The sequence below is a fragment of the Diplodia corticola genome (genome assembly GCF_001883845.1).
Source record: "Diplodia corticola strain CBS 112549 chromosome Unknown scaffold42, whole genome shotgun sequence".
Taxonomy (NCBI): Eukaryota; Fungi; Ascomycota; class Dothideomycetes; order Botryosphaeriales; family Botryosphaeriaceae; genus Diplodia; species Diplodia corticola.
In genome coordinates, this window is record NW_017971521.1 from 167,684 (window position 1) to 185,373 (window position 17,690).

Below are 17,690 nucleotides of genomic sequence, written 5' to 3' on the forward strand. Positions count from 1 at the left end.
ATAAATGGTCAGGCTCGCACGGGGTAGCTCGGTTTCGCATTGCAGGGAGCGCAATTGGCGACGCACAATTGGTGGATAGCGGCCGTTTCGACGCAGATAGGCCGATTGGCGTCACATTATTATTGCCGCGTGCTCGACGGCAATACCGTCGGAAGGAGGCGGCGCTGCGCCTCCTCGCGTCGAAGGCGTAGCATGGTAGGCGTCGGGGCGACGGGCGGCGCTGCAAAGATGAAAGCGACGGGTTGGTGGCACATGTCGCTTACCGCTTTGGGTCAAGCGCAGCAGAGTCAGGGTTTTGTCCATCCCCGATGCAACACCTCGACATGCACCCACCATGCTCAAGCTTAAGCTTACCGCCAGCTCACCTACCCTTCCTCCGCCAAGTCCAGAACGTCCAGCCGTCCAAAGTTGCGTCGATGAAGACAAAGCCTCTTCTTGGCCGCTGTCGCGGAGACGGGTGTGGGGGAGGCGTTGCTGCCTATTCTATATGTAACCACCGAGCCGTTGCTGCCTGTTCTGCAACCACCCATATAGTCAATCTCTGTCATGGCCGTTGACCCGCACCTCTGCGAGATGGAGCATTTCGAGGCCAACCAGCAGGAATCGTCTGCCGCTCCAGCCAAGCTCCCTTCGAACTTCAAGAAAGAGCTCTCGAAATTCTACATGAAGCAACAGAAGCGCAAGGTCCCCACCGACACGCTGCCTTCGGCCTCTGTCGACATCCCACTGGACGACTATGTATCTTTTGCCAACCACCTCAAGTCGTCCAGCCGCATCATGGCCCTGTTCGGCGCCGGCCTGTCAGCAGCCTCGGGCGTGCCCACTTTCCGCGGTGCCGGCGGCTTCTGGAGGGAATATGATGCCACCACCTTGGCCACGCCCGCAGCTTTCGCCCACGACCCCTCTCTCGTGTGGCAGTTCTACAGCTTCAGGCGCCATGCCGCCTTGAACGCCCAACCAAACAGGGCCCATGTGGCGCTGGCTAAACTCGCCAAAACAAGGCCCGACTACCTTGCTGTGAGCCAGAACATCGATGGTGCTTACATTCCTTCCCCCGGCCCCCACGTCGCGACAGGGCTAACGAGTAATGTCCGCCAGGCCTATCTCAACGCGCGAACCACCCGGCCGAGAACTTGCAGCTCGTCCACGGCTCGCTGTTCGACATCAAATGCTCCAACGCCAAGTGCTCTTACGTCGAGGAAGACAACTTCACGGACCCCGTCGTCCCCGCTCTTCAGCTGCCCGACGACGTCGACCTCTCCGATCCAAAGATACCGCTGAAGCATGTTGCCGTCGAGGACTTGCCGCATTGCCCGCTCTGCTCGTCGCTCCTCCGCCCGGGCGTCGTGTGGTTTGGCGAGTCGCTGAAACGGTCCTCGATTGACCGCATCCACGACTGGATGGACAAGGGCCCCATCGATCTGATGCTGGTTGTTGGAACCACGGCCGTTGTCTACCCCGCCGCCGGCTACATCCACTCGGCGAGGATTGCGGGTGCGAGGGTTGCCGTCTTCAACATGGAAGAATCCGAGGAAGAGGGGGCTGCATCGAACCTCAGGGAATGCGATTGGTTCTTCAAAGGAGACGCCAGTCGAATCATACCCGAGGTTTTGAAAGAAGTCATTGGTGTGGTGCCAGGTGTGTGATCCTGTATCTTGGCGGTGGCTGAATATGCACGTGCAAATCATCTTCCTGTGCAGTCGAGCCGCCGTGTTTGGTGTGGGTTGTAGGTGCATTTGGTTACGTCAACTTGATCGGGATTTTCCACTTTCCTTGAGCTGAATTTCACATCTGATTACGTCGAATATACGGGGGCATGGAGTGGAACCGTACTTGGTAATCTGTGGTACTGGTACGCACGTGGTAACCACTTCTGTTCGTATCGGCACGGGACTCTTTGGATCACTTACGTTCTTTTTGTTTCATGGCACAATTTCTTCATTCAACTACCTACGTAGCCCCACCGACCCCTCAACATTGTTCGACCCCTGGCTCCTGAGCAACGGCCACGGTCCGGAAATGTCTCAGGATCTCGCAATAGGTGTCAAACCGATCATCATCAGACGGTGGTGCACGATGCTTTGTCTGCAGATGTTCGATCAACAAATACTGGTCGTACGACCTCTCCGGGTCCTTCGGTCGGCCCTCGGCCACGCAGTAGCCGCATCTGTAGTCAGTTCCCAGGGCAAATCTTTCCCAATTCGCAGTCTGTGCTCGCCGCTGTCGCTTCTCCACCAGATATTCTGCACATTTACCGATCTGCTCCAGCCACCTGACGGCATTCGCGTCGGATGATCGGTTTTTCTCGAGCAAAGAGAGGATGTCCGCCCCGGAATCCAACGTGTCGGCGCCTTGTTCGATGAACTTCGGGACGTCCTTCGTGGAGAACCTTTCGAGCGTGCGCGTCTCGGCGCCCTGGCTCCGGCTGATGCCCATTAGGAAATCAGACTTTGGCGAGCCGGTTTTGGTGTTCCTCCGCTTGGGCATCCGGAGAACCCAGGTCCTCTTCGGTTGGTTGATGATCTTGCACGCTGCATCGATGATTTCTTCCCCGCGCCTGTCGTCTGATTTGCAGGTGCTGAGGTCCACTTTGCTGCCAGCGTCGTCCCTCAGGAATCTTGGTCGAGAGTTAGCAGGAAATTTTTCTTCTTCTTCTTCTTCTTTTTTTTTTTTTTTTTAGATTGGAGCACTTACGTTTTGCACATGTACGGGCCGGAGGCGAGTTTGGTGGAAATGGGCACGTTCTTGACCATGGTGCCTGGAAGCCGCATCACTGGCCTCTTGACAGCCGAGTCGAGTCGTTCCCTGAATTCTTTCTCCTGGTTCGAAGCCCTCCTCTTCGTGGGGGTGGTGGTGTACTTCTGGAATGGATTCAGATCCTCGTACGCGGTGATGGCTTCATCCACCGTCATCCTTAGGCGTCCGAGGAGGATTGCGATGAGTCTGTCTTGAAGTCAGCTGTTGGCCGCCTTTGCATACGATGTTGCAATTTACCCTCCGGTGGAAGTGCCGCCGGCGAAGTCGAAATAGTGGCAGGGGAGGTATCCTGCGTCGTGGTTTTTGGGTGTCTCGTCGGGTGCTGCACCAGACAACCCCGCTGGATTCTCGTTCCTTTGACAAAGTATCAAAGGCGAATCAAAGCTCGACTGTGCGTTGTTTCGCACCTCAAGTTTCTCGATCTCAGACATGAGAGCCTTGAGAGCGAACAGTTGGATCATAGCATTTGATCGTCGTCCGCCTGGTCAACTCTGTCAGCAATCGTGGTCTCTTAACGATACATCTGTGCTTACCTAACAGGAGCACTGTGTTGTACTCCCACGCATCATGCTCGTCTCGGAGCAAATCTCTGGCATTACGTTCGTCCGGGATCTTGAGGCCATCTCTCGAGACTGTAGGTGACTTCTTGTCCTTCGATTCTTTGGCTGTGGACGCTCTTCGATCGCTCGTGTTTGTAGCTTTTCGAGAGAAGAAGGCTCGAATGCTTTCCCTCGATTTACTAGATCCGGAGCTGGCGTTGGATCCGCGGCTTCCGTGAGACTGTTCGGTAGAGCTTGTATTTGTCCTGTCCACCATGGTTTGTACAGTTGGCAATGCACTCAGTCTCCGAGAATTGGAAACGGAATCAATGCCAACGAGGTCGATGATAGTTTAAGACGATATCTGATGAATGTCGGAAGGGAATAGGGCGGCTGGCGGGCGTTGGTGCCGAGAAATAGAATGATAGAGAGACGATCATCACAAGGCTGTGTCCGCCTCCCAACGCCGCAAGCAGCTCTCGACGAACACAGGCCCCTATGCTCCCCTGTTGGTGTGCTCAGGTGTACTCGTTCCGGAGCGCCTGGATTACTCGCAGGCAACAGCTTAGACTCAGCCGTGGGACGCCAAACTTGCTCGTGGGTCAGACGAGGCAAACAGCATCGGCCGAATGACAGGCGCAATCGGGAGATCAGTCACACGCTTGTGAGACAAAGTGGTCCAGCCTCGCATAACCACTTTGCACTCATTGGCTGCATGGGCAGAATTCAGCCTTGCTGGTCGTACGGGGGCTGGACATCTTATCCGAATCCAGCCTTGCCTTCGAGTACGCCTTGGGGAGGCGCAACCTGCATCGCAGCTGCGCACTACTGCGTGTCATGATTACATGTGCGTCGCACCGATTTTCTTCTTCTTTCCTTTTTGAGATTTGCCTTGTGCGGCTGCTATCACATTTGCATGGCTCAGCACGGGCTGCGGAACGAAGGTCTCCCTTCGCCACCCTGGAGGTCTGGAACGGTTGCATTCAACTTTCCAGGTAGTCTTTGTATCTTTCTTCCGACCTTTCCGATACGATGAGGAGCAGCTGTATCTTCTCGCGCCAACAACGAAATATCTTGACGACGCTTAGCAGCGTGAACAAATTCAGCGATCTGTCGTTCAAGTGTTTGATCTGTACCGTTTCTCGCTTTCTCCAATCCGAAATGAACAACACTCCACGCTTGTCTGCAATTCACAACACAGGTTAGGACGGATTTAGTCTTGGAGGGAGTGTTGAGGACTTACAATCCAGTAGGTAATCCTTGTCCTGTATCTCTGTTGTTTTTTTCTTTACATCCCATACAATGACCTTCTGGCCTGGTAGGTCTTTTAGCAGACTGGTGGTCTGGTAGAACTGTCCTCTGTTTCGTTTTACGCAACGTAGCGACTCTTGTTGTGGTGTGCCGGTGGAAGCGCCGTCTCTCATCGAAATGCTTGATGGCGGTGTGCTCTGGTTCGACGGTGAACCGGACGTGGTAGTGCGCTCGGAAATACTGGAGGGATTGTACGTCACGTCCGAAGGGCTTGGTACCTCAAGCCCTCGACCTGTCCTCGACGGCTCGCTTGAGTTGAGTGCTTCGGACGTATGACCACCTGTCTCAGGATTATCCGTAATGTCCACCTTCGCTCCCAGAGACAGCGGTTTTATAGCTTGTCTCTCGACTAAACCTTTCATGCATGGCTTCTCAAGGATTGGCGTGCCAAGCGGCGTGGCCACGATTGTTGATGAAGTGAATGCTGAGCTGGGATGTGCTGTGTTATGCAGGGCATGCGTTGCTTGATGACTTGACTCGGCATGGTTTTCAGGCACTGTTGGAGATCTCTCATGCTGATTTTCTGGGGGTAGCAAGCTCTGGTGGGTGATGGAAGGGTTAGCATGTTGTCTATCCTTGTCGAAAAGGTATCACTTACGTCGATGCTGGTGCAACGCTCACAGGTGAGCTTGGAAACTGGCCCAAAAGCATATGCACTTTCCACGACACTCTTGAAGCACTCATATGCATCCTTTGCCTCGCCTCGCGCATGGGCTTCTTTCGACATCATTATCTTCACCCTTTCCAGTCCGTGCGTGAGTAGCCTTTCGGCAGCGGGATGCACCTTTTCCCTCTTCTTTTTCAAATCCTCGACCCAGTCTCTTACCACTTCCGGAGAAGACGCATAGCACTTTGGGCGCGCGCCCTGCGGGGTGGTACGGTGCTTCAGCCGCTTCGTATACTTCTCGGTCGGCTCGCCACAAATGACGGTGGCCATCTCGAGAAAGACGCAGGCCAGCGAGAACAGGTCGGCCGAGTAAGTGCGGTCGGTCTGGTCGATGACTTCAGGAGGGGCGTATGTCATGGTGTACCCCGTCTGGCCACTGGAGATGCCAGCGTCTTCCCTGTTGTCGTAGATCCTCGAGAGCCCGAAGTCGGCCAGGACGATGGACTGTTTGCAGTCGATGAGGATGTTGGCGGGTTTGATGTCCTTGTGCTTCGTGTTCCGGGAGTGAAGCCACGCGACGGCACTGGAGAGGCAGAGGAAATATCGCAGCAGAGCCCAGAAATGGTGATGATGGGAGAAGCCATCCAGCTTGTCCCTATTCTCCCAGTTGTGGTCCGAGACGTTTTTGAGCAAGAGCTCGAGGCTGTACTTTGCAACAGGGAACATGGCAATTCCCATCTCTTGGCCACTCTCGTAGGAGCCGATGAAAGAGATGATGTGGTGGTGTCGATCGGCTGATAGGGTCTGCATGTTCCTGATTTCGTGCATGAAGCGCTTCTTGGCTTCGTTGGTATCCTTTTCCGTGCCGTGCAGGCGGACGATTTTGACCGCGATCCAGTCGTTGGGGAAATTGTTCCTGTCTCGATGCTTCGCGGCCATGATGGTGCAACTGGGGTTGTACGGGTCGATCCAGTCACCTTCTCGGATGGGTTTGTTGGTTGACGACGAGCTCCTGATGACCAGATGGTTCAAAAGGACGTCGTCGAAGCGTTCTTGGTGCCATTGTGGCGACCGGCCGTTGGTGATGTACTCCAGCAGGGACATGCGCGACGTTTTAACATGGCCGCTTCCAGTCAACCCTGTCTGCCGCTCCCCGACAAACTCGTACGTCCCGTTGACATGGCGCGTCTTCAAGTCGGGGAAGCCAGGGAGCGGTTGGACTTTGTCGTTGCTGAGCTCGGGGCGATTCATTCTGGAAACTGTTGGTTGTCCGTTCATGCCTTGCGGGCTCAAGTGGGGGGCCAGGACTGGATGTAAACGGCAGCTCCCGTCGGGGTCAGCCCCAGGCCGAGAAATATACTAAGCACTGGAGCCGCGAGGGCGGGATTTAGGGCTTACACGGGCTGTGTACGTAGGCAGCGATCGGCAAGGCTGAACCCCACACCGCAGCAGTATCAAGGCGGAGCCAAGGCTCCCATGATTAGGTGACCAGACGAAAGGGGATGTGGGGAAACCACTTTCCTCAATGCTTTTGTTGCCTTGGTGGCGAGGCTAGAGCTTGTGCGACCACCACATGCACTATCAATCGTATATTAGCCTTATGGCTCGTTTGAGCCGCATGTGCAGTCTTACAAATTGCGTTGAAGCTTCCGTGTCCCTTTCCTCACTGCAACCGATATCTGCAACAACAATGGCTGACCCACTTTCGGTTGCGGGACTTGGTGTTGGTGCTGCTTCACTGGTGATTCAGCTGTGGGGTGGAGTGAAGCAAGGTTTGTTCCCGCGGCTGGGCTTGGAGGGTCAAAGCATCTAAATGCATGGCAGGGTACACGTACTTCGAGTCAGCAGTCAACATGCCGTCTGAATGCAAGTCTATCCAGACGGGCCTGAGGATGGAGTATGAGCGGCTGCGGGTGTGGGGCGAAATGGCAAAACTCACGACAGGAGACGGCTACGATGGCTTCGATCAAAGCGTCAAGACGCACTTCGGCGTCGTCCTGGCCGTTCTGAGCGAAACCGATGGCGTGTTGCGCGACATGCACAAAAGAGCTCTCCACTTCCCCGAGGCTGCCCTGCCCGACGAATCAGCCAACGACCAAGTCGAGTCTGCGGTGATGGACAAGTACGACGAGATCATCAAATTCCCAAACGAGGCGACTGAGCAAGAGAAGGGCTCAAGGCTCGTCCGTCGAGCTCTGTGGATTGCGCGCGGCGTCCGCGGCGTTTCCACCGACCCGAGGCGCATTCGCTGGGCCATGGGATCCGACAAGACAAAGCTGGAGGCCGGACTGCGGAGGCTTCGAACACTTACCGGCTACCTCTATGACACCGCCGAAGATCAGAAGCTGGACATGCTGCTCCAGGACACGCACGAGATCCGCCTGGCATTGCTCCAGCTACTGCCCAACGGTACAGCAATCGAGTCCATACGACAGGACGACTCGGCCTTCTCAGACAGCAGCACCATGGTCGGGAGCGAGTCGCGGACAAACGTCATTGCCACGAACAGGCAGCGCCAATCTCTGTTCGACCGTTTAGCCATCTTCAGCAACCACTTCGCCCAGACAAACGCGCCTTCTTGGGACGAGAACGAGTGCCTCCCTCTCCTTCTCGACCTGCCCGGTCTGGCCAGCGCGGATGGACTTGCGAGCCGAGCCATCACCACCTTGGGCGGCGAGCGCGTCTGGATTGAGTGGAGACCCTACGACGTGGCCTACTTTGCAGACGCCACCGACGCCCATTCATACCACGCCGATGCCAGGCCCGAAGTCCAGAAGTGTGTTCGACGCCTCGCACAGCTGCTCCACGATGACGCAAAGCCTGCCGAGTTCCAGGTGCCCCACTGCCGCGGCTTCGTCCAAGACAAACACCGGTCGCGCTTCGGCTTCGTCTATGACCTGCCCAGTCCCTCGGAAGACGCCAGGTTGACGACCCTTTTCGACCAATTGTCCTGTCCCGACAAAACAACCCCCTCCTTGGACAGCAGGCTCGCCATGGCCCGCAAGCTTGCCACGACCGTGTTCTGCCTCCATGCCGTTAAGTGGCTGCACAAGAGACTTAGCAGCCCCAACGTGCTTCTATTCACAGACGGAGGGAGACCCGACCTGGCTAGTCCATACGTTTCCGGCTTTGAATCATCGCGCCCAGATGAAGGAGCGACCATGACCATGCCGTCCAAGGACCCCGACTGGACGCTGGTCTACTGCCACCCAGACTACATCGAAGAGAAGAGGCGTGTGTTTGGCAAGACGTACGACCTCTACAGCCTCGGCCTCATTTTGTTGGAGATTGCGTACTGGAAGCCCGTGGTCGAGATATTCGGGATCAGCAAAAATCTGGTGGTGAATCGAGCCATGGTTGACCGGATCCGAGACAGTCTGCTGGGTCCAAGTAGCGAGCAGCTGACCCACGTCCAGGCTGCCATGGGAAAGCGGTATTGCGACGCACTTCGCACCTGTGTCGGCGGCCTGGACGGCTTCAGCCTCAAATCCGACGCCGACGAGGCCGATCCCGTCATCGCCGCCATGGTCCAGCAGGCATACATGCGCTTGGTGGTTGATGTGCTGAATCATATCACCCTGTAAAACACTGGTCCGTACCGTTAACAGGGTCCACACACTTCTACCCAACAGGCCGGTTGGGAGTAGAAATTTTGACCAACCGGTTGGAGAAGCGCCACTAGTAGGGCCCCACGCATCATTATAAATAAGAGGCTGCCGTGGCCACTGACCATTTCCAAGTCCTCAACTTTCATCGCCCGTCATGTCCGCGGAAAACTTCGCCCTTGAGGGCGACTGGGACATCGTCTCCATCGACGAAGACTCGTCTGATGTCGCCAGCGAACATGACAGCTCCAGCGAGCAATCATACGACTGCTGGGTAACGGGTAAGAAAATCAACCATGACTGTTGAGTGCACTTGCTGACCTACCCAGCTCCATCTCCCCCAGCTGGATCCGTTACTGCACCCGCGCCGGCTCCCACAGATGTTCCTGCTCTCGCAGCTGTCCCTGTTCCCGCGGCTGTCCCCGTTCCCGCGGCTGTTCCTGCTCCCACGGCTGTTCTTGTTCTCGCGGCTGTCCCTTCTCCCGCACCGGTCCCTCCTCCCGCAGCAGCAGCAGTTCCCGCTCCCCGTCCCGCCGCCGTTCCCCGTCCCGCTCCCCGTCCTGCAGCTCCCCGTCCCGCTCCCCGTCCCGCCCCCGCCGCTGTCCCCGTCCGCACTGCCGCCCCCGCTCCCGCAGCAGCAGTAACAACAACAACAACAACAACAACAACAAACGGCCCCCCCCACCCCCCCACCAGAAGAAGATCAAGAACCGCGGGCCCGAGGACCCAGAACGACCGCGACCACGACCGCGACCGCGACCGCAACCGCACCTACGCCATCCGCCTCCGCGTGCGCCTCCCCTCCCCGCTCCTCGTCCGCGGCCTGCGGATCTTGCCGGTCGCGTTGGTGGTGTGGCTGGGCGCGGAGCTGGGCCGGAGCCTGGCGCTGGGCTTGGTGTGCCGGAGCCTGGCGCTGGTGCTGGTGCTGGCGGCGAGGCTGCTGCTGCTGGAGCTGGCGTCGGCGGCGAGTGTGCTGCTGCTGGAGCTGGTGCTGGTGCTGGAGCGGGTGCTGCACGACGACGACGAAGTCGTGGCGGCGCCGTCGTCGTCGGAGGGGGCGGCGTTGCGTCACGGGCTTTTCGTCGAGGGCGACGATGCCGTGGTGGAGCTGTGGGTGCCGGTGTTCGCGCTGGATTTGGCGCTGATCGCTGCGATTTTTCTTTTTTGAGATCGTGGGCGTGCGTGCTTGCACGATGGTATTTCTTTTTTGGTCGCGGGAGGATGTTTGTTTGTTTTTTGGTTTTTTTCTTGGGGGGAGCGGAGGGGGGCTTTACTTTGCTGAGCAGCCTAAACCTATACACTCTACGGCTACCTACTACTCTAAACCGATCATAATGGATTTTTCGAGTTCATCGTTTTCACCTGAAATGTGAGCATTGGAAGCACATACATATCCGGACGTACATACGTAAAGTCGATTTTCAACCCCCCAAACAAACCCCATCCAGACAGACATTGTGGTGGTGGAGCATGGCCACCACCGGCCTCAGGCAGCATTGGGCAGCAGAACCTCCGGTGATATAAGCGCTGGTGGACAGCCAGTCGACCGACAGGTAGACTGAACCGGCGTACTCTTTTGCCCGGTGGCCGAGTGGCTGCTGTCCGCCCTCCACAGCTACAACATCATCCAACGAGGGCCAGGCCCCAGCGCGCCCCAGCCTACAGCACATACCGAAACATGACGTTCTCCCCATCCGTCACGTCTTCAAATCCCTGCACCCTGCTCTCCTCCTCCATCGCCGCAATCTCGCCCTCGCTCTTCCCCACCAGCAGCCCATCCCTCCTCTCATTCTCCCGCACATACAACCACCGCAACACCAGATTCAACACCAAGTTCAAGCAGAACCCGCACAGCATCGCCACGATCCCGCTCTTGTACGCCGGCGCCTCGGCCGCCTTGAAGAACTGCGGCCCGGCGATCTGCCCGACGCAGTAGCACACGAAGACCCAGCCGCTCGCGACGCTGCGCTTGGTGCTGCCCGCGACGTTGGTCGCCAGCAGGCCCAGCAGCACCAGGAAGCCGACGGGATACGACCCGAGCAGCCACAGGCCGACGAGGCGGCCCCAGCGGCTCGCCTCGGGGAGCTGGTTGATCAGACAGGTGCCGACGATGGGCGGCGCCATGGCGAGCGACGCGACGTACAGCCGGGAGCCAGCGAGGCGGGCCGAGCACGCGCCGGCCGACAGCTGCGCCGCCGTCTGCACCGCGGCGAGCGGCATGTTCATGAGCGTCGTCTGCAGCGGCGTGAAGCCGAAGCCTTGGATGATGAGCGAGCCGAAGGCGAGGCCGCCCGACGCGAGCGCGTTGACGAAGGAGATGAGGCCGAGGAGGAGGATCTTGGGGTCCGTGGCCGCCTCGGCGACTTGGGCGCGCGAGAAGGTGCGCGTCTTGGTGCCGGTTTTGTTGGCGGCGACGCGCTGGACGGCGGCGACGCGCTCGGGGGGCGAGAGCCAGCGCGTCGTGCCGGGCGAGTCGGGGACGGTGACGAGGAAGAGGATGCCCCAGAGGATGGTGGCGGCGCCGAGGATGAGGAAGATGTACTGCCAGGAGGCGAGGGCGGACGAGCCGCTGGTGTCGATGTGGCCGATGCCGAAGGCGATGAGGCCGCCGAGGAGGGAGCCGATGCCCAGGAAGGAGATCCAGAGGGCGGAGCGGGCGGCTTGCTCCTGACGCGTCCACCACATTCCTGTGATGGCGACGAAGCCGGGGGAAATGGTGGCTTCGGTCACGCCGAGGAAGAAACGCACTGTGGCGAGGCCGGCGAAGGAGGAGCACGTAGCTGTGAGCATCAGGATGGCAGCCCACAGGATGATGTTGGCGCCGAGGAACTTGGCGATGGGGAAGCGTTGTATGATGGCTACGCCGGGGTATTCGGCAATGAGGTAGCCTGGAGGAAAGTAAGCGTTTTGCATTGGAGCCGTGGCACATTCAGGCTCACCAAAGTAGAAGATGCTGCTCGCCCACGAGTACTCTTGTCCCTTGAGGTTGTTGTCGTCGATGATGCCGTAGACAGACGAGTAGCTCAGCGATGTCTTGTCGATGAATTGCAGGGCGTAGGTAATGCACAGAAACGGCAGGATGTACATGTCAATCTTTCGCAGCACCTTCTTGGACATCTCTGGGTCAAGCGGGCCGCTCGTCAGCGCTTGAGTGGCCAAATCACCGGCCTCATCATCGATGCGCAGGCGCGACTTTGCTTCAACCACGCTGTCATCAACGGCGCCCGTCTTCTCGCTCGTGGGGTCACTCGAAACTGCCAGTTCGTCCGGGTTGGCCATTTGTACTCCAGGGTGTCGGCTTGCAAGCTGCGGGGAATGGATCCATGCTGGCGGTGTATATGTAGTATGCTGGGCGCAGTCAATCAGTCGATAAGACGGCGCGCGGCCGTCAGGGAACCCAGCGCTCTGATTGCTGCATAGGTTATCGTCCTGGCTGGTCGCATCCGGCATGTGGCAGCTCGGGCCGGGGTGCGGATGCAACCGTGCGGTGCGGCATGTCTTCGAAAGTGGGGGAGATGTGAGGTGGAACAGAAAGAGGAGGGATGCGTTCTGGCGTCTGGCGTCGTCACCGTCTGGAAGCGAGGCTCGCTTTGGATTGGCGCTCCTTCCCTCGCTCGACCTCCGTCCTGCTCTCCTTCACTCTCCACGTTCCGTTCCGATTCTCAGCGGATATCTACAATGGCAGACGATTGGGTTCTTGTGTCTGCAGACGTGGCGGCAGACGCGGCGTCATCGTCGCCCGACTACCTCGGCGAGATCGGCCACTACATCAATAGCATGGCCGACACGCTGTGGCCCATCAACAAGAAAATCCACGATAACCCTGAGCTTGGCTACAGAGAGTACATCGCCCACGACACTCTGACCTCCTTCTTGAAAACGCAGAAGGGATGGCAGGTCACGCCGTCGGCATACGGCATGGACACGGCATTCGTCGCCGTCTTCGATAGCGGCAAAAAGGGCCCTGTTGTTTCTTTCAATGCCGAGATGGGTGAGTTCTGCCATATCCCTGGCAGCATTGAGCTGACACGTGCGTTAGATGCCCTGCAGGAGATCGGACACGCTTGCGGCCACAACTTGATCGCCTCGGCTTCCCTGTCGGGTGCCCTCGCTGCGGCTGAGACCATGAGGAAGCACGACTTAGCTGGGAAGGTCGTGCTGTTTGGGACCCCAGCTGAAGAAGGTGACCCAGCATTCTTTCATTCCGCTCTCTGCGCCAATCTCTGGTTCTTATGCCTTTGAACCCTTGAATCTACTTTTACATACAGCATTTGCCTCATCCTCATCTCCATCCCCATCCCCATCCCTACCCCCAATCCACACACACACACACACACACACACACACACACACACACACACACAACCACTAACATCCCCCCTCTCTCCCTCCCAGGCGGCGGCGGCAAAATCCGCCTCATCAACGCCGGCGCCTACACCCAGCACGCCTGCTCCATAAACCTCATCTCGCACCCGGGCACGACGCCCGCCTGCGCGCTCATGCGCACGGCGGCCTACCGCGCCTTCACGGTCGAGTACCACGGGCGGGCGGCGCACGCGGCGGCGAGCCCGTGGCTGGGCATCAACGCGCTCGACGGGCTGCTGACGGCGTACGCGGCGCTCAACGCGCTGCGCCAGCAGACGCGGCCCACGGACGTCATCCAGGGGCACATCACGCACGGCGGGCTGCGGCCAAACGTCATCCACGCCTACGCCGCGGGCAGCTTCGTCGTGCGCGCCGACACGAAAGCCCGCCGCGACGAGCTGTTCGAGCGCGCGAGGCGCTGCTTCGAGGCCGGCGCGCTGAGTAGCGGCGCTACTGTGGTTATTACTGATGGCGGTGCGTATGCTGATCATGTGCCTAGCAGGACGATGGCGCGGTCGTACAGGGCGCATTTCAATAGGTTGTTGGCGAGCGATGGTGGTGTCGGCGGCGGCGAGGACGGCGACGGCAGCGTACCGATATCCGTGCCTGAGCTGGACGAGGTGCGCGGCCGCACCATGGCGAGCACCGACCAGGGCGACGTGAGCTACGTGCTGCCCAGCCTGAGCGCCGGGTTTTGGATCCGGCCGGGCGCTCAGGGGAACGGGCCGCACAGCCCGGATTTCGAGGGCGCGGCGGGGACGAGGGAGGCGTTTGGGTTGAGCTTGAGGGTGGGCAAGGGCTTGGCCGCGACGGCGGTCGACTTCCTGACGACGAAGGGGTTGGTCGAGGAGGCGTGGAGGGAGTTTGAGAAGGAGGTCAAGGGCAAGGCTTGGACCTGTTGACCGTTCTGTTTCGCTTCCGTGAAGAGTCGGGGACTTGACAGACAAGCGCCGTGAAGACGGTGTAGACTAGGGGGGTAGCATGAACAGCATCTTGTTTACGATCGAGAATGAAGAACCTTTGGCTGAGCAAAAGACCCACTTGAGCAATGGGCTCATACCTGATTGCAACACTAAGTGAATCAACTTCGTAACAGCCACAACAACTCAGGTTTGATGCCAATTCACCTACTGCAGAAAAGGGGGTATTGACTACTTGCAAGAATCTACAGCGGCTCACACGTACAGGATGGCCCCAACAACACCACTCGTTCACACTTCCTGTGTCATTCTATCTCCAAAACAACTGGACTCTTTACGAACTAGGTCGTTCACTCTTGGTGTGACCCCTGGCCCGTTTAAAGCAAGCACTGAAACCGCCATGGTTAGCATCTAATCGCAGCCTGCAAAAGGAGGGGAAACTCACAATTCACTCTTCGTCGCCTCCCTCAACTTCTTCAAAATCACTCTGAGCTCACCCAACTCCGTCTGCAGCTTCACTCTCGCATCATTATCCGTGCGCTCGTCTAGCGCGATGTATATGGCGCTCTGGATCTCGCTAGCCTTTTCCGTAGTGTAGTTGCCCAGCGTCTGGGCCAAGAACTCGACGTCCAACGTGGCCTGCATGAGTGCGGCAAGCGTGTAGCGCTGGCGAGCCTTGAAGTTCTCGATTAGGTGTTTGCTGACCTGCTCGAGGAGGTATTTGAGAATCTGGCTGGTGAGTGGAGCCGCAGTCGTCGAGACCTGCGTGTGCACGACGACCAATTCTAGGAGGACATCGTACACGTAGGAGCGTGCGTCCCCAGGACGGTCAGTATCAGGCTCCCACCCTGGTGCGGCGATACCAGCTTTGATGATGGCACCAAGCTTGTTACTGATGGGCGAAGTGTATGACTGGAAGAGGCGAGCGTAGATTTGGGAGAGAGCGTCGTCGATTTTTGCGCCTTCCTCGAGCTTGACCGAGAAGTGCTGTTCGTACTGTGAAATCAGTTGAGGAATGAGATCGGTCCGGAGGGCCTGGAGGTTAGACAGAGTAAGAAGGATGCGGATACTCTGTTATGCGTCAGCTACTGTGCTTGGACTTCTCATATGAATACTCCTACCTTGTCCGTCGCATCAACGACATTTGAGCTGAAGTCACGGTTTGTTAGGGTGCGCAACGGTAGCGTGAGGCCATCGACGTCATCCTCCCATCCAGTATTGTCCAAGTTCTTCGGTCGCTCCACGTTCTCCACCATACCCTGTAGAACTTTGTAAATGCTGGTTACGAACTGACTCCGGACCATGGCCAGAAGCTTGCTTGATGGTGGAACGACGACGTCTCCAGCGCTAGATCTGGTCATGGCCTCGGACAAGTACAGCATCTTCTGCACAGTAGCCAAAAGGGAATTGTCCAAGCCAACGAACCGGAAGGGCATATGGGTCAAGTACTTATTATCAGACCATCGTGTCCAATCTTCAAGCAACTTGGCATAGTCGGCATCCTCACCCCAGGCACCGCAGACCGCTTGCACACAACGTTCGCGGACAGTGCCGACAAAGATTTTGAGCTCTTCGCTTCCGCGGTCGCCACGCGTGATGCGCATCGCTCCAATCTCACTTGCGGCAGAACCAACCAAGATCAGTATCTTGCTAAGGTACTGCACGCCACTCAGAGAGTTGGAATAAGGCGCCCAGAATGCGAACTTTTCCCATCCAGCACCAGTCCTGGGAGAGGGCGGAGGGTTGTTGGCATCGATCTTGAATCGGGCGTCCAGACCGGGTGTCAACGGGCCACCAGGCATGGGGGTTCTCGGAGTCGCGGGCGTGTCCGGAATAGGAGAGTAAAGCAGGGAGATGTCTTCAAGAGGGGGTTCGGTAAAGAAGGACTGCACGCCCTCTCTGATCAGATTCACAAGCTCCTTCGCACCGCTCTGTAGATCCATGACACCAGATGATGATAGGCGATGATGCGCTTTACTCTTGCCGTCAGGACCAATTGGCAGTGTCCGTTGAGCTTTGCCGTCAATGAACGACTGTGCGGTCTCCCAGTATTCGATGACTTCTGCCAGCACGCCACCTTGGGGAGAAAGAAGCGCATTGAGCGATTGAAACTCATAGTCCCAGAAATCAATGACCTTTGACGAATCTATCTTCCCCGTGTGATTGGGCTTATCCAGCGTTTCGGCGGCTCGCAAGTGTGTGGCGATCTGTCGTGGGGTCGGCCTTTCTCCGTTTCCAAGGCGGCGACGCAATATTTCAATTTCGACCTTGGAACGTTCAAGAGTCGCCGTAATCTTGGACTTCAAGAAGTCGTAGCGACTGAGTAGCCAGACCCAGATCGGGTTGTCCTCAACACCTAGTTCCAGAAGCACCTTGATGAGCGTCATGTGCTGCTCTGGTTTCTCATCCTCCGATGGCGACTGCTTTGTAAAATGCGTTCCAGCCAGCCTCTTCCAGACGTCGCGCTTGAACACTGTAAGCTGTTCTTCAACATCGGTCCACATCCTAGCCGTCACAATGACCTGATGAATCTGCGGGTCCGTGAGGGGAAGACGGTTGTCCGTAGCGTTCTCCACAATTCTCTTGGCATCGTTTGCATATCTACGCGCCTTTCCGTACTCCTCGGGGAGCATATCATAGTCCCTTCTCTTAATGCAGTCCTGGATGGACGCGCCAATCTCGAAAAGGTTTCGGTGCTTCTCAACAGATGACAAGATGGACTTGAGCATTTCTCCACGCTCACGACCACCCAAGGCCGGACCCCAAATTTCTTCGGCCTTGACAGCGACTTCCAAGAGAGGAGTCTTGATACCCTGGACACCATATTCGCTCTCCTTTGTCAAGGCAGTCTTCCTCTTGTCGCCGACAGGCACCTGACCCGGAGCGATAAGCGCCTGGCTAGCTCTCCGATAGTGACCGCTTTGGCGGCCGCTAAACTGGCGGGATCCTGTCCGAGAGTGGCTTTGTGGCTGCGCTGGATCTCGACCCTGGTCGCGCATTTCCATGTATACATTGTCGATTGTTGTCTTGGCGCGCACGAAACGCTCAAAGTTGGATTCGACGAGGACCTTGAGCGAGGCGGACTTCTTTTCAATGGAGCGCGACAGGAAATCCAAGCCCTGGAGGAGCGATTCGGTGGAGGCATCGCTGTGGACTTGCGACAGGAACAAGCCGGGGTTGAAGGTGGTGGAAGACAGCAGAAAGCGATTGCCTGTACTGCGGTCAGACAGCTTGCAGGGGAAAAGATCGATGTCAGTACACACGGAGCTTCAAGTCATCTTCCACAGGCAGTCCCCTCGCGCGCAGCACGTTGACGACGCTCGAGGCATTGCCCAGGGGATCGGCCTCGTCCTTCTGCACAAGCGTGTCGACGCCTTCCTTTGTCTTTTCGGTGTTGGGAACGCTGTTGCGCGAGGCGGTGCGCTCGAGGGCCGAGTAACGGGAGCGCCTGCGCTGGATGGCTGTGGACTGCCGGCTTGGCTGGGGTTCGTCGTCGGAGTCCTCCGCTTCGTCTTTCTCGGCAGGCCACTCGGAGGGGTACAGAGTCTTGAGGTTGTAGTGCTCGAGGAGTTGACGCTCCATCTCG

At 57.6% G+C, this 17,690-nt stretch overlaps 7 protein-coding genes across 7 annotated transcripts; 3 read left to right on the plus strand and 4 right to left on the minus strand.

Annotated features, from left to right (window-relative positions):
- Positions 1 to 546: 546 nt before the first annotated feature.
- BKCO1_4200044 (sir2 family histone) lies at positions 547 to 1,646 on the plus strand (the record flags this gene model as incomplete). The annotated part of the gene is made up of 2 exons (XM_020275901.1): positions 547 to 1,036; positions 1,099 to 1,646. The coding sequence occupies 2 exons, from the start codon at positions 547 to 549 to the stop codon at positions 1,644 to 1,646; spliced, it is 1,038 nt and encodes a 345-aa protein (XP_020128296.1).
- A 325-nt stretch (positions 1,647 to 1,971) lies between these two features.
- On the minus strand, positions 1,972 to 3,573 carry BKCO1_4200045 (calcium-independent phospholipase a2-gamma; the record flags this gene model as incomplete). The annotated part of the gene is made up of 4 exons (XM_020275902.1): positions 1,972 to 2,617; positions 2,695 to 2,943; positions 2,995 to 3,238; positions 3,291 to 3,573. 4 exons carry the CDS (start codon positions 3,571 to 3,573, stop codon positions 1,972 to 1,974), a joined length of 1,422 nt encoding a protein of 473 aa, XP_020128295.1.
- Positions 3,574 to 4,279: 706 nt separating this feature from the next.
- On the minus strand, positions 4,280 to 6,465 carry BKCO1_4200046 (serine threonine protein kinase; the record flags this gene model as incomplete). The annotated part of the gene is made up of 3 exons (XM_020275903.1): positions 4,280 to 4,479; positions 4,540 to 5,146; positions 5,206 to 6,465. The coding sequence occupies 3 exons, from the start codon at positions 6,463 to 6,465 to the stop codon at positions 4,280 to 4,282; spliced, it is 2,067 nt and encodes a 688-aa protein (XP_020128298.1).
- Positions 6,466 to 6,904: 439 nt separating this feature from the next.
- Positions 6,905 to 9,987, plus strand: BKCO1_4200047 (serine threonine protein kinase; the record flags this gene model as incomplete). The annotated part of the gene is made up of 4 exons (XM_020275904.1): positions 6,905 to 6,986; positions 7,039 to 8,794; positions 8,955 to 9,100; positions 9,149 to 9,987. The coding sequence occupies 4 exons, from the start codon at positions 6,905 to 6,907 to the stop codon at positions 9,985 to 9,987; spliced, it is 2,823 nt and encodes a 940-aa protein (XP_020128297.1).
- A 491-nt stretch (positions 9,988 to 10,478) lies between these two features.
- Positions 10,479 to 12,098, minus strand: BKCO1_4200048 (mfs general substrate transporter; the record flags this gene model as incomplete). Its single annotated transcript, XM_020275905.1, has 2 exons — positions 10,479 to 11,707; positions 11,759 to 12,098. 2 exons carry the CDS (start codon positions 12,096 to 12,098, stop codon positions 10,479 to 10,481), a joined length of 1,569 nt encoding a protein of 522 aa, XP_020128300.1.
- A 399-nt stretch (positions 12,099 to 12,497) lies between these two features.
- On the plus strand, positions 12,498 to 14,086 carry BKCO1_4200049 (metallopeptidase; the record flags this gene model as incomplete). The annotated part of the gene is made up of 3 exons (XM_020275906.1): positions 12,498 to 12,810; positions 12,859 to 13,002; positions 13,215 to 14,086. The coding sequence occupies 3 exons, from the start codon at positions 12,498 to 12,500 to the stop codon at positions 14,084 to 14,086; spliced, it is 1,329 nt and encodes a 442-aa protein (XP_020128299.1).
- Positions 14,087 to 14,545: 459 nt separating this feature from the next.
- On the minus strand, positions 14,546 to 17,686 carry BKCO1_4200050 (exocyst complex component sec5; the record flags this gene model as incomplete). Its single annotated transcript, XM_020275908.1, has 3 exons — positions 14,546 to 15,175; positions 15,226 to 17,315; positions 17,368 to 17,686. The coding sequence occupies 3 exons, from the start codon at positions 17,684 to 17,686 to the stop codon at positions 14,546 to 14,548; spliced, it is 3,039 nt and encodes a 1,012-aa protein (XP_020128256.1).
- Between the last annotated feature and the right edge of the window lie 4 nt (positions 17,687 to 17,690).